We start from the raw sequence: 13,264 nt of genomic DNA, 5'->3' as shown, positions 1-13,264 counted from the left end.
CCCTCTCTCCCCCTCTGACAAGAGAAATGCTGATGAGATGAGCAAGCTAAGGCTGACACTATAGTTCAGTCTTTTCCTAGTTAACTAGGAAACTGTGTACAAAATATATTTAGACTCTGCTGCTCCGTGCAGGACATGTTGGTCTGACCTACCAAGAGCACTGTGCTGTTTTTGACAGTCTCTACACTGCAGTCTTTAAAAAATATATTTCTTCCACATCTGTATCAATCTGCTTTGTAAATGGGACTGTGTCTTATCTTCTTCATCGTCTTTTTCTGTCTTGTCCTAACCTCATATCTGGTCTCATCATGGCTAAAGCTGGTTATCAATCCTAAACATTTTTTGGTACAGACTGAAATGTGTTTGTAGCACCATGCACTGGAAACTCAAAAGTACAACATTTTGTCTCTTGTCTCTTTAAGAAACAAATTTTAGGCAAAGTTGTTATACAGCTGCTGATATTTTGACAGAATTTAAAATTTGAGAAAAATATTACATATTACTATAACCCAGGTGTAACTTTGAAGTTTTTCCAATAATACTGTGTGGTGTTGATGTAGTCGATGTAGGTGTTGGTTATCCATTGACATAGCTGAGAAGACAATGACCCAAAGCATACTTGTCACTTATGTTTCTGTTGTTACACAGTATCTCCCTTATCATCTGGCATTCAGTATCATAACTGTAATTAATATTAATTGAATATTAATTAGGCAGTGGGTCCTGTTCCACAGTGAACAAGGGGCATTTCCAGATTAATAGAAGTTGGGGGTGGTATCTTGAACCTTCCAGTGCTCTGGGAACTGGGCATTTCAAATTGGTAGAAAATTGCTATAAGCAATGAAGCGGCAGTACACGTGATAGATGTCCAGCAGTCTAAAATACAAATGGTAAACATCAAGATCCAATGTCAGCACATCGTAATCAAAGAGCTACTTTACAGACTTACCATTTTGCACTTACAGTCACACAGGGAGAAACCCATCCTAGAAGAGGACCAGATACCAATCTCTCCACTGACAGTATCAGAAAATAGACCAGAATGCAGTGCAGCCACAAGATGTTGCATTATGAGTATGGGATGCAACTCTCTTTTTCTCAACTGACAACAACAGCTGTCATAATCATTACTGTTCTCTGCACCTGCATGAGAGAATCAAGGAAAACAAGCCTGATATTCTATAATGGATAGGTGGTGGGTATTTTGTTTAGCCACCATCAATGATTTGTAAAGCCAGCAAGTAAAACCACTCTGGTGAAAATGTTTGTGATTAAGGGGAGAGGGGAAGAAACAAAAGCAACCACTGGTTCCAATGTTCGAGTAATTTCACACACATAATCAACATCTGATATCTGATATCAACTCCACAAAACCACAGAAACAAATCACCTGCTACAAACAAGCGAAATATGAACCTCAAGAAAGTTGCTATTACCTAACAAAAAAGGTACAAGCACAAATCTCTTGATAAGAACTTAAAAGTCAGGCCACTATAAAACAGTATTTGACCTTAAAACAAGTTTTAAAAGACTTGATATAAGCAGTGAATTTTAAGATAAATTGTTTTTAAACGAGATTATTTTTCCTTTAAGTGTGACGAATGTTAGAATTATTACGGTTCCTTACTGTGAACATGTAGTTTTGCAGTGAGGACTGTGCTTGTTGTTGTTTCCTGAAATAAAAAAAGCCATGTTGTTTTCTCTTGATAGATGTTTGGGATATAGTGTGACAGCCAAGCAGTTCACATTTAACAGCTTGTTTTTTTGTCATCTCTAGTCCAAAAATAGATCTTTGATCTTTGTGAAATCAGTGACCAGTTACTGTACATTGAGATAAGTTTAATATTGTAATGCAAAATGGTGCTTGAAGTTAACACCCACTCTTGGGTTTTTTTTTTTTCTTAAGGTGTTCTGGGAAATGTTAGAAACAAGTGTCAAAAATAGATGTAGATGAAACAGGCTGACAGAAGATGAGAACAAATTAAAAATCCCAGATTGATTAAGTGTCTAATGGTAGATTTTTTTTTTCCTGTAACACTTGTACTGAAGGAAAATTATATCACAATATAGTGAGAGGGGTTTTGTTTTATTGTACTTTCTTTTGAGATATGTTGAGCCATCTTTATTCTTTTCAGTCTTTCAGTTTCATTGATATTTTATCTTCCCCTGTCAGCCCTCCACTGTATAAGTTCACAAACATGATTCTCGTATAATATGAGGGGAAAATAAAGAAAGAAATGAAAAATATGCCCCTTGTTCTCCTGGTTGATTGCATGCTCCTGCGAGCTGTTGTGTGTCATCACTCTTTCCTCAGTATGAATACATGTGAATTTTCCTGGAGATTATTTAGCCTTCTTTTTTTCCTATTTTGTCATTCCATTAGCTCTACCCTCAGTTTATTCTATTTTCACTTCAAAGGCTTGGGTGGAACAGATGTCGTTTCAAATGCCTGTCTTCTGCCTCATTGCCTAAAAGTGAGGGATGATTATTTTTTAATGAAACCAGGCGTACTCACACAAAAAAATGAATATTACCTGTAAGCTGTGAAATAGACAAGCAATACTTTCACATCATCCTGAATGGGAACATCCATTCATTTCCGCACACCACAAAAGCCATTTTGAAGTTTTTCTTTAGCTGCCAAATGTGCTCCTGGACCTTGAATTTTGATTAGTTAATTTCATGCTGTGTGGAATACAGTGTGTTGTTTGGCAAATGCTTTGCTGAAACAATGCAATTTTCAAAGGCAGTCATTTCCTGTTTTCCAATTGACAGTTAAAGGGGGAAAAACATGGCTGTTGCTTAATCCCGTGATAAGTATGCATTAGATGGATGTGAACATCTTTAAATGTCCTCAAGTTGCTTTTTGATACTTGCGCAGGGACAAATCTTTTTCATGGTTTGCCCCCCCACTCTCCTACCCCCCGCTGAGTTTTAACACTGAAACCCAGGATCAGTGGATTATGAAAAAGAACATTCAAAGCTGTTTAAAATTTCTAAAATGCAACCTGATGAAATAGGGACTTGGCCTTGGAGATGGGCTCTCCTTGCCAAAAAAAAGAAAGGAGTTCACTCTCACTTCACTCAAAGTCCGTAACAACATTTAGGTAACTCTCCGTAACCCCTCGACCATAAATATTGCATATAAATATCCTTCATTTCACATAATACCAGTGTATATCATTACATATTCAGTATGTCATTATCTCTTCTATTATATGGATAGAAATTGGATTGTTTTTCCCTGCCTTTATAGCAACCAAGAAATCAGGTTAACTGATGTTCCACTGATACTAATGGCAACATCAAGCCGTCACTTCTTCCTCGCCATCCTCCCTCGGCTGCACCTCTTCCCTCTCTTTCTCCTTATCTCTCTCTCTCACTCCCCATTCCCTTCCTCTGCCTCCTTTCTACCTGTGCTTGATGTGTTCTCTCCTCAGCAAAGAAGGCAATTTCCATATAGAATCACAACCAGGATCAGGTGACCTGGATTTGACTCCCCGTCAAAGCCCTGCACGGAAAATGAAAATGTATTTGTGTGTATTGGATCGAGTACATTGCACAGATGTGAGCAGTTTTTGCCTCCTGAAAGTGTAGTGAGGTTGCAGTGTGTTGTCGTTGACAAACCAGCCGGGAACACCCTATGAAAAATATAGATTTAATCCCCAATTTTATGGTTTTCTCAGGAAGTGGAATTGAATTCTTTCTGATCTACATGAAAGAGACTAAATAAAGACTCAAAGAATATCAGAAAATATCTCTGAATATAGCAATTTAGCAACTGGCAAAATAGAACCAATGTGAAACCAAGTGATACTGCTACCAGTGAGATTTTAATTAGCCCAGGACTGGCCATGTTTGGCCGGCTTCTCCTGAACCACACCTCCCTCAACCCCTCTACTGACGTCTTGTTAGTCTTCATTCACCCATGTCTGTAAATTGATCTGTTTTCTCTTCTCAGAACAAGCAGCGGCTGCTCTTAGCAGAACTCTGCTGCTCTCCCCCTCTCTCCGGCGATCTTTGAATGTTCTCTTTGGCTATTTTATTGATGTTGAGCGTCACATGGACAGCGGTTAATGCTGAGGGGATTTTTATATGTTTAACCTTGCAAAAAATCTGGATCTTTTTCATTCAGTGTATCATGCCCTTAAATTCACTGCATACCAAAAGACTCCTCAAGCTTCTTTCTGTGGTAGCTGCAGCAAAATAGTTATTTCATCAACCGAATTATGAGCAGCGGCAGCGATTTCTTTTTCCTTTCTCTCATCTTCTCCATCCCTCTTTCTGCCCATAGATAAGCAACGAGAAGCGGCCCTCAGCAGACATGATGAAGCCCAAACCCAAACCTCAAAAGAAGAAGAAGAAGAAGGACCCAAACGAGCCACAGAAACCAGTGTCGGCCTATGCGCTCTTCTTCAGAGACACCCAGGCGGCCATCAAAGGCCAAAACCCCAACGCCACCTTCGGGGACGTCTCCAAGATTGTGGCCTCCATGTGGGACAGCTTAGGAGAGGAACAGAAGCAGGTACAAAATATGCACATGTGGAAGATCTGAAATGATGAGACACACAGGAATCTCAGATGCGGTGAAATACTGTTGCAGGATGAAAAGGAAAGAAAAGTAGACCACCATATTAACCTCAACATATGTGCTAGCCAGAAACAGGAAGTGTTCACAAAAATATCTCTGAACGCACAGTACATTTTTACATATTTCTATGCCTATAGAGACAGTGTTTACCACCAGTCATATTTTGGTCCCACCAGTAGATGGCATGTGTGCTGCAGCAGGCAAGCAGCCCTTCGTTGGCATTATGTGCTGTGTAATTACCAGAACATTGCTGTGAGATACAGCTCACCTTAATGAGCTAGTTCTTCTCTTTCTAAAGATAATCCATCCGTTTATCCCCACTCCCCTGACTCTCATTAAAATGATTTTCTTTCTAAATTTAATTCTAGCAAAGGGAATGAGGCAAAGGGTGGGGGAGTATTCTGTGCAACAACAGCCATAAAACAGTCTGAGGCTAACAAAGTTGGACATGTTACAGGAAAGAAATGGTCAATATGGGAAAAATATAAACACACACCTAGGGAGATTTCAAGAGTCTAGGACTGATATGTTATGCAGTGGGTAAATACACTCTTACCCTTGTGCTACAAAAGCAAACAATCAGATATGAATGCACACACAGACACACAAACCCTCGCTGTTGCTCTTCTTGCTTCCAACTGTCACAAAACACAGGCATCTTCTGAGTTTTTCTTAGCATTGCGTTGTCCATCACAACTAAAAAGGATTTTCCAAAAATGGAGCGGAAAAAGTGAAAATCGCCTCCTTTGTCAAAACAAAACTCCCACAAAGCTCCAGGCCCAGGTACAGTCCACACCTCCTGTGTCCCTCCAGCCTCCATAGCCGATGCCTCCACATCATGCATCTTCATTGGCCTCCTGACAAGCAGGGATGTGTGAAGTTCTCATTTCCACTCTCTTTATTTATATCTCTCGCCCGCTATTTTGATCCTGCCTAGAATACAGAATTAGCAATATCCCCCCCTTTCACCATTGTCTCGTCCTTGGATTTAGCTGAAGGGCATCTCGGCTATCCAGGAAGAACAGCCTAGTGTTTTTGTTGCTATTTAACGTCATCCCCAGCTCAGTAGCAATAGTTAGGAAATGCTAATGATGACAGAGTTATAGGAGGTCACAATGTTTTGCCTTATGGGTATTCAACACCAAGAAAAAATCCACAGTTGTTAGCTTCTTTTGCTATTAGCAGTCCTCTTGGGATGAGCAAGATTTACTTTGAAGAAAGGATACTCTGTAAAGACAATTTCCCTTTTGACACAATGCATTTAAAGGAGCTTCAGTGCTGTAGCATGAACATGTAGTGCTGGGTGTTGATATTCTTTAGCACCAAGTATCAAAAACAGTCATTTAATAAAAGCAAAAGCACCAGATGTCTGACAAAAATCAAATCTTATTTACTTATTCTTTGAAAAGATATTTCCTGATTTTAATCAAAAGTTTTGCTACTTTTACACTACTTTATTTATGCATACGTCTTGCATCTTACTATTTGAGAAATTTGGCTTCCCCTTAAAAAAGGGTTTCGGGTAGAAAAATATTTCTGAGAGAGAGGTATTGATTGATTCATACCAGTGCTTGTATCAGCACTTCTATTGAAAAAAATAAAACATAAATATATTTTTCCTACTAACAGACACATTTTTCTTCTTTTGGTTTTATGTAATAGACATGATTTTGCCTATAGCGCTCATAGCTAATAGCCCTATTTTCAGCCACTCTGCCACATACTAAATAGACAAACTAAGATTTATTTATGCGCCTTATTGAGAAAAAATACTTGTGTGCAAACATGCACATGCAGATATCCATATGCATCCATAAACCCACATTCCTTATGCAAACATATCGAGTCCATTCAAACAGAAAAGCAGTCACTGTGGCTGTGTGGTTCATGCATCACTGTAAAAATATGGACGGCAGTTTCAAACAAAACTCATACGCAGGCAGGGATTGCATCCTAATGTGCCAAATGACAACAACCATTCTGGTGTATCACTAATGTCAGTATGCTGATAGGAGTGTTATAGTGGAGCTAAAAGGAGGGGGAGAGAGAGAGAAGTTCTAGTTCATTTCTCTAGGTGGATTGGAATGGAAATGATGTGTTGCTACAATAGAGGAAGACACATTGAGATGAGGGAGTATTAGTGCTGTGATGAGGAAATAGAGGTGTTCTGTACCATTGACTCTGATGGAAAGGGAAACATTAAGGACGTGTGTGTGAGTGCACATGTGGGTGTGCAGGTTTAAGAAAGTGATATAAAAAAGAAGTGTGTGTGTGTGTGTGTGTGTGTGTGTGTGTGTTGAGAAATGTGTATCTGCACGTTTATGAGCATGTCAACCTCTTCTCTCACCCAAAGCCTTTTGTTTTGATTTTGATTTTTTTTTTTCTTCACAGGGGTACAAGAGGAAAACCGAGGCAGCTAAGAAAGAGTACCTGAAAGCCTTGGCCGCGTACCGAGCCAGTTTGGTTTCCAAGGTAACGCTTATGACACACAGACCCTGGCTAAGACTGATGAGGGATTGGATGGAAAATCCCTGCTAATGGGCTGGGCGGGGCTTCCGTGGGACGAGGTAGTGGTGGTGGTGGTGGTGGTGGCCATATTTGGAACAATAATACCTGATTTCCATAGGGTGCAGATGTTGGGGGTTGGGGATTGTAGTCGGTATGGTGATAGAGGGCTGGGGGAGGGGTCAGCCAATCAGAACACACAAGCATATGGCCATAACATCTATGAGAGATGGAGGAGAGAAAATGATTGCTCTCTCATGTGCTATACATGCTCTCAGGTTGGAGTCTGTTTTATACGTTACTTCAGAAATCAGGAAGAATTGAAGATGTATCTTACACTAACAGACACCTGTGTTGTGCATTGGATCATCGATTTCCTCCATCTTATCATCTACAACAGGAAGTACATCCAAATCAACGTAAACAATCATTGGCTTTGCTGTCACCCCCCCGACACCTTGCTGCTAATTCAGATCCATGACATCCTTTTTGCCCAGTGAATGATGGCGTCTTGTACACACCAGCATAGTAGTGCAGAGAATACAGAAAGGCAAGGAGGAGGGTTGTGGATTGCATTGTTTAGTGCCGTCTTATATTAACAACACACAATGTAGTGTGGGGAAGATTCCTTTTGTCATTCCATTTGTTCTGCAGGCAAACAGCCTCATTTCTCTGCCTGGGGTCCTGCATATATGTGTGTATGTGTGTGTGTGTGAGAGAGAGAGAGAGAGAGAGAGAGAGAGAGAAAGTGTGTGTGTGTGTGTGTGTGTGTGTGTGTGTGTGTGTGTGTGTGTGTGCCCCTCTCCTTTTCCCATCTATCTGTCAAGGTGTCTATTGATCATTACCTCGGCCCTAGCTCTATTCATACAAATGGGCTCCATTACCTTCTAATCAACACTGATGGCTGGAGATGAGCAATCTGACAGCTCATCATAGAAGTCCTGGAGAGGGCGGGGCAGGGTGGAGTTGGGGGGTTGGGTGTTTTGTGGGTGCTGCACCTGCTCAGGGTGATATTCTCCAAAAGTCAAGTTGGGGTGATATTTAGCGTTTTCCTTTAAAGCACCGCAGCCCTCTTCAACCTCAAGCCTGTTTCCCCATCTGTCAGCCTGTCTGCATGCATGTGTGAGGTGGTGCAAAATGAATAGTGAAAGCTGTCAGGCCAAGGATAGACTAGAAATTAAATATATACAGTCTCATTACGCAGCGCGCATCAACACGTTGAGAAAGATTTGCTGTTGGGAGGTTTGAGTGTGAACTGTCCTGTTAAAACTGGTATTGGACAGCCACACCAGGCAAGCAACAAACAGGCAGCTCTATGCTGAAGCAGCTGACCAGTGGATTGGATTGTAATAGGGGAAATGTTTTAAAGAAAATTGAGTTTGACTGGAAATGGATAAATGGATCTTCTCATCTAACCCTAAACAAAAAAGTGAATAAACATATTTCCCAAACTATTCCTTTAAATTCTTGCTTCTTTAAACTCCATCACAAGGTATAGACAGGAAGTAGTTCCCTGTGGCAGACAGCATAGCATAACTGATCCACTTCCTGGTCTACTTGCCAGCTGACTTGCGTACAGACTGACAAATAGAAGATACATGACAAATGTCTGATGTTTTGTGTTAAGTGCAATGGATGCTGCTATCACAAAAATGAGAGAGGAGACATCTTACCATCAAACCTTGGTGAATGATGATGAATGAGTTGTTGTGATGTTTTGAGGGGTTGGTTCAAATTACATGTCATTAATAGAGAGCGTTCTGTCTTATTAAAAGGATGTATTTTTTTCATCTGCAGACATACAATGACCCTGAACCAAAAAGTGCCCAGCAGACCAGCCAGCCCTCCCACCTGCTTCCCCCCAAGCAGCCCCTGTACAGCGTGCCCCCCCAGCCCTCCTCGCCCTACCTGGGCCCGCCGGGCTCCTTCCCCCTATCGGACCTCCAGAGCTACGCCGGGCCGCCCCGTCACACCCTGGCCCAGACCCTCAGCCAATCCCAGATGCTGCCGCCCAGCATGAGTGCCTCTCCCCCGGCTCCCTTTCAGATTAGCCCACCTCTGCACCCCCATGCCCAGCTCTCCCTGCACCAGAGCTCCCTGCTCAACCAGCCAATCCGCATGCAGCAGTCGCAGCCAATCATCTCACACCAAATGGGGCTCCAGGCACCTCTTCACTCCCCTCCTCTCAGCCAACAGGTTGGTCCAACCATCCAAGACATACAATCACTTTGTAGACATTACCTGTAATTATATTCCTAATCATCTTTAACTATTGTTAATCACCTGTATATCACACAAAGCACTGGTGATATTTATTAGAGCTTAGAATTTAAATATTGTCTGTGGTTTTCATTACTTGCCTCTATTTTCTAAATGGGAAACTTCTCGGTTTACTCTCATTGTATTGTATAACAGGCCTCAATCACTCTTTTGGAATATATGTGAGGAAGAACAACGCTGATTTAATCTTTACTTTTTAAAAAAAAAAAAAAAAAAACTTTTTTCAACCTTTTAGTGGCAAACCAGCCATTTTCTCCTTTCCCTCTGAGTCTACAATGTCTCCAGTCCAGCAGGGGGGGTGTCATGTCAGTGTAAGAAGTGTGATCTTGAGATCCATTTTAACCAAGCAATGAGAGTAAATGGAGAAAGGAAAAAGGAGCTATCCCTATTTCCCACTCTCAGCAGCAACTGATAAAGACCACTGGCAACATTTGGCCTCACACAGTGTCATGGCTCAGCAAACTCTAATGGCTGGCCACCGCAAAGCTAGGACAATCTAACCACCTCTCCTCTTTCCTCTCCTCCTCTCCAATCTGCAGGGATTCTCCCATATTCAGGCTGATTACCAGAACAGTGTCGGGGGCTCACAGTCTCCAGGGGCCCCTAACCCAGTGCACGGCCAGAACCCAGACTGGGACAGCGAGTACTGCAACAGGGACTGTGGACCCAACCACTGCGGGTGAGCTCATCACATCGAGTCACCATATTGCGTTGTGGTAGCGTTGAGTGTTGTGTGCTAAACAAGAAGAAATTATCCACGAGAGGATGGTCAAAACTAAATGTTTTCCGGGACATTTTATTGTTGAGAATAGAGAGCTGTTGTCTGACAGTTACTTATTTTCCAAATGAGCTGCCCTAAACCACTTCACTTTCACACTCAGACACTCAGACAGTATTAATCATAGACTGCGATTTCCCTGCTAAAGCAAAGCATCTCCTTGAAATTGAAATGAGTAATGCAGCAGTAGAACAATGCTATTACCGAGCTTGGAAAAAGTGTGACATCCAATTAAGTTTCCCTGTGTTTTGCTCAGCACACACTGCCTTATTAAATCAAGCTATTCAAGCAGGTACAAGAGGAATGTTGTTTTGTCTCACACCTGAAACTTGGTGTTGCTATTCTGAGAGGCAGCAGAGCTGAAAGTCAGTATCTCCTGTATTTAGAGCTGATTCATCTGTATGTCAAATAGGATCACGCCTGGGTCAAATCACGTTTGACGGTCTTTGAAGTAGACTGAGTCTTTGCTTAAACCTTCTCCCTCAGTGTCAGATCATTGTAGTTTGGAGTTTTGGAGGGTACTGAATTATTTCCACTGCGTCAGTAAAGATAACTGGAGAACAGACTTTGTATTTGACATTTCAAGAACCAAGTGATCTGCAAATTTTGACTTTTGTATTTGTCTTCATGCTTATTGATGTATGTTGTTTGTTGGCAGCTTTTATGTTTGTTTGTTTCTCAGCCAGGCCATCCTTGAAAAAAGATTTAATAATCTCACTGGGATTTCCTGGTGAAGCATAGGATAAACAGAAGTACATGTAGTCAGAATATCATTGCATTCACATGTATCCATAAATCCAGACATACGTTAATACATGTTTCCTCTTCCTCAGCAGTGGCATGGGAGCCCGGGACAAGCCTCTCTACCTCACTTGAAGTTGAAAGACCTCCAAATGTCAGACTCCAGGAAGCTTTCCAACATAACAACGTCATCAATGTATCTGCTTCAACACCATTTTGTTTTTCTTTTTTTCTGACGGATTTCGAAAATCCCAAAGACTGCTACAGTAACTTCACCTATTTGCCAAGCACTTAGATCGGCCAGAAGCCTGAGGCACTTCTTTTGCTTTTTTTTTTCTTTATCAGTGAACTTTCCTTTTTTTTTTTTTTTTTTTTGCAGTGGCAGTGAGCTTTAAGCTCACACCAACATACTGGAAATGAAGACCAAAAAAATGTCTTCTCATCTTGTTTTGAATTTTTAAAAGATGCTTTCTTTCCTCTTCACTCCATTACTCTGTGTTTGCCATGGACTGCCCTCATTGGGGAGATGAAATGCTCTAAGCATACTCAAAGTGTAGGGGTCTTGAGTAGAAAAGCTAATGCAGCAAACTAGAATATAGTCACCTCAGCAGGGGTGCATATACTTCAGGACAGACTGAAACACCCTGACTGAGTAAAAGCAAAGTGAAATTTTAATGAAGATAGTCACAAATACATAAGACATTTGTAAATCATCCTCGCCCCTAGTAAAGGACTCCCTCATTTCCTTTATATGTCACAGAGTGATTGTAAATATCACCAAAATGGATCCCACTTATGTGTGTATTTAGCTGCAGTCCCTTGCTTTCTTTTATTTTTTTTAACATTATTTTTGTTTGGTTATGTGATTTTTGTGCAGGCGGATTCAGTGAGGGAATACACACACTAAAACTTGTGTTGAAACTGTGTTCACTCATCTTGTTTCTCTCCAAGCGAGAGAGAGAAATGCAAAAGACTGAAAAACGCTCTATTTCCTCCCTAAGTGGCGGAGCTCCGATAGAGAGTGTCACTCTCTTCACGTGGCCTCAGGACGTTCCAAAACTGTAGAGGTCAAAGGTTGAAGCCTCTCCTTTTAGCTCCTCCTCCTCTCGGTCAGTAAGGACCACCCCCACCCCCTCCCCCTCCCCAACCACCTGTAACCCCCTCCCACCATCCCTTAGTCCTGACACCACTTGTACAGGTGAATAAAAAAAAAAATTTAAAAAAAGTTGCTAAATGTGAAATGTTACTAAAGAAAAAAAAACATAACAGTGGGTTTTAAAGTTTTTGACTAGTTTTATTAGGTGTTTTAGAATTGTGTTGAACTCATCTTTATCATTTTTTGTGAAGAAAAAAAATCTTAAGATATTTTGTTTTTTCACTGTAGCAGGATTTTGCGTTTCGGAGGAGTGGTCAGGGGGTAGATATTATAATTTTTTGTGTATAAACCTGCCAAATGTACTTCTTTGATTTGTAAAGCCAGTGATAAGAGAACCCATTTTGTTTTGTTGAATATCATATGTTTTACAATATGGTCATTCTATTTAATTTGGTTGCAGGTTTCACATCTATTTATGAATGATATGAAGTAACATTTTGGCTTAATTTCATCAGGGTGCATTATTATTATTATTATTATTATTATTATTATTATTATTATTATTATTGTTATTATTATTATTATTATTCAGACAACATAATTATTAGAATAATAACTATTTTTTCAGAAATTGTTGTTGGTGCAATACCAGTGTACCAGCATTAGATTCATTTTGTGTCACAAATACTTCTTTTGTTTTCTTTTGTCTGTAATAAAATGTTTAAAGTGGAGAAGTGGACGTGCACGTCTCTGCTTATTTGAATCATCTCGCCGCAGTTTACATTGCTGAGTCGCAACACATTCATTAGTAATTTGATGAGTAGCACCTGATAGCTGCAGGAGCCTATAAACATAACTTTGCATTCCCCCTGCATGTGTCTGAGGTTAATTAGGAGAATTATCTTTGATGTTGCAGAAGTTAATGTGACTGTCACACGGCTCATTAGGTGAGAAGTTTAAGCTTCGCAGTGTAACTTCACTTAGTGAACTTTAACCTTTTCATTGTTTTTTTTTTCTTTCTTTCTTTCTCTGTTTTCTTTTTTTAACACCCAGACCTGATTAATGTAATAAATCAAGCACCATTTTTCTGCCCGCTGGCCGTGTTTTTGGGCAAAGGTGTGATGATGAAACTCGGTTGATGCAGCAGTACACAGTCTTTCAGAGAACTACCTGAGAGGGAAAAAAGGGCTGCCTTTTACTTACGAATTTCACAGTTGGATTAAAGGTGGAATAGAAATGGAATCTATCATCCCTCCCCCTCCTCTCTTTCTCT

The 13,264-nt window shown here is 40.6% G+C and overlaps 1 protein-coding gene across 4 annotated transcripts in view; it reads left to right on the top strand.

Moving 5' to 3' along the window:
- The window catches only part of LOC108891706 (thymocyte selection-associated high mobility group box protein TOX), a 134,646-nt gene extending 121,921 nt beyond the window's left edge, over nt 1-12,725 (top strand). For all 4 annotated transcript variants that reach the window (XM_051071166.1, XM_051071167.1, XM_018688980.2 and 1 more), the window contains 5 exons: nt 4,295-4,525; nt 6,983-7,063; nt 8,894-9,292; nt 9,916-10,055; nt 10,988-12,725. In XM_051071166.1, coding sequence (XP_050927123.1) covers nt 4,295-4,525; nt 6,983-7,063; nt 8,894-9,292; nt 9,916-10,055; nt 10,988-11,030 — 894 coding nt within the window. In that variant the 3' untranslated portion in view covers nt 11,031-12,725. The remainder of the gene's footprint in view (nt 1-4,294; nt 4,526-6,982; nt 7,064-8,893; nt 9,293-9,915; nt 10,056-10,987) is intronic.
- The last annotated feature ends 539 nt before the right edge of the window (nt 12,726-13,264 follow it).

This window comes from Lates calcarifer, linkage group LG6, assembly GCF_001640805.2.
Source record: "Lates calcarifer isolate ASB-BC8 linkage group LG6, TLL_Latcal_v3, whole genome shotgun sequence".
Taxonomy (NCBI): Eukaryota; Metazoa; Chordata; class Actinopteri; family Centropomidae; genus Lates; species Lates calcarifer.
Note: the sequence above shows the minus strand (reverse complement) of the source record. Positions and strands in the feature narration are given on the sequence as shown.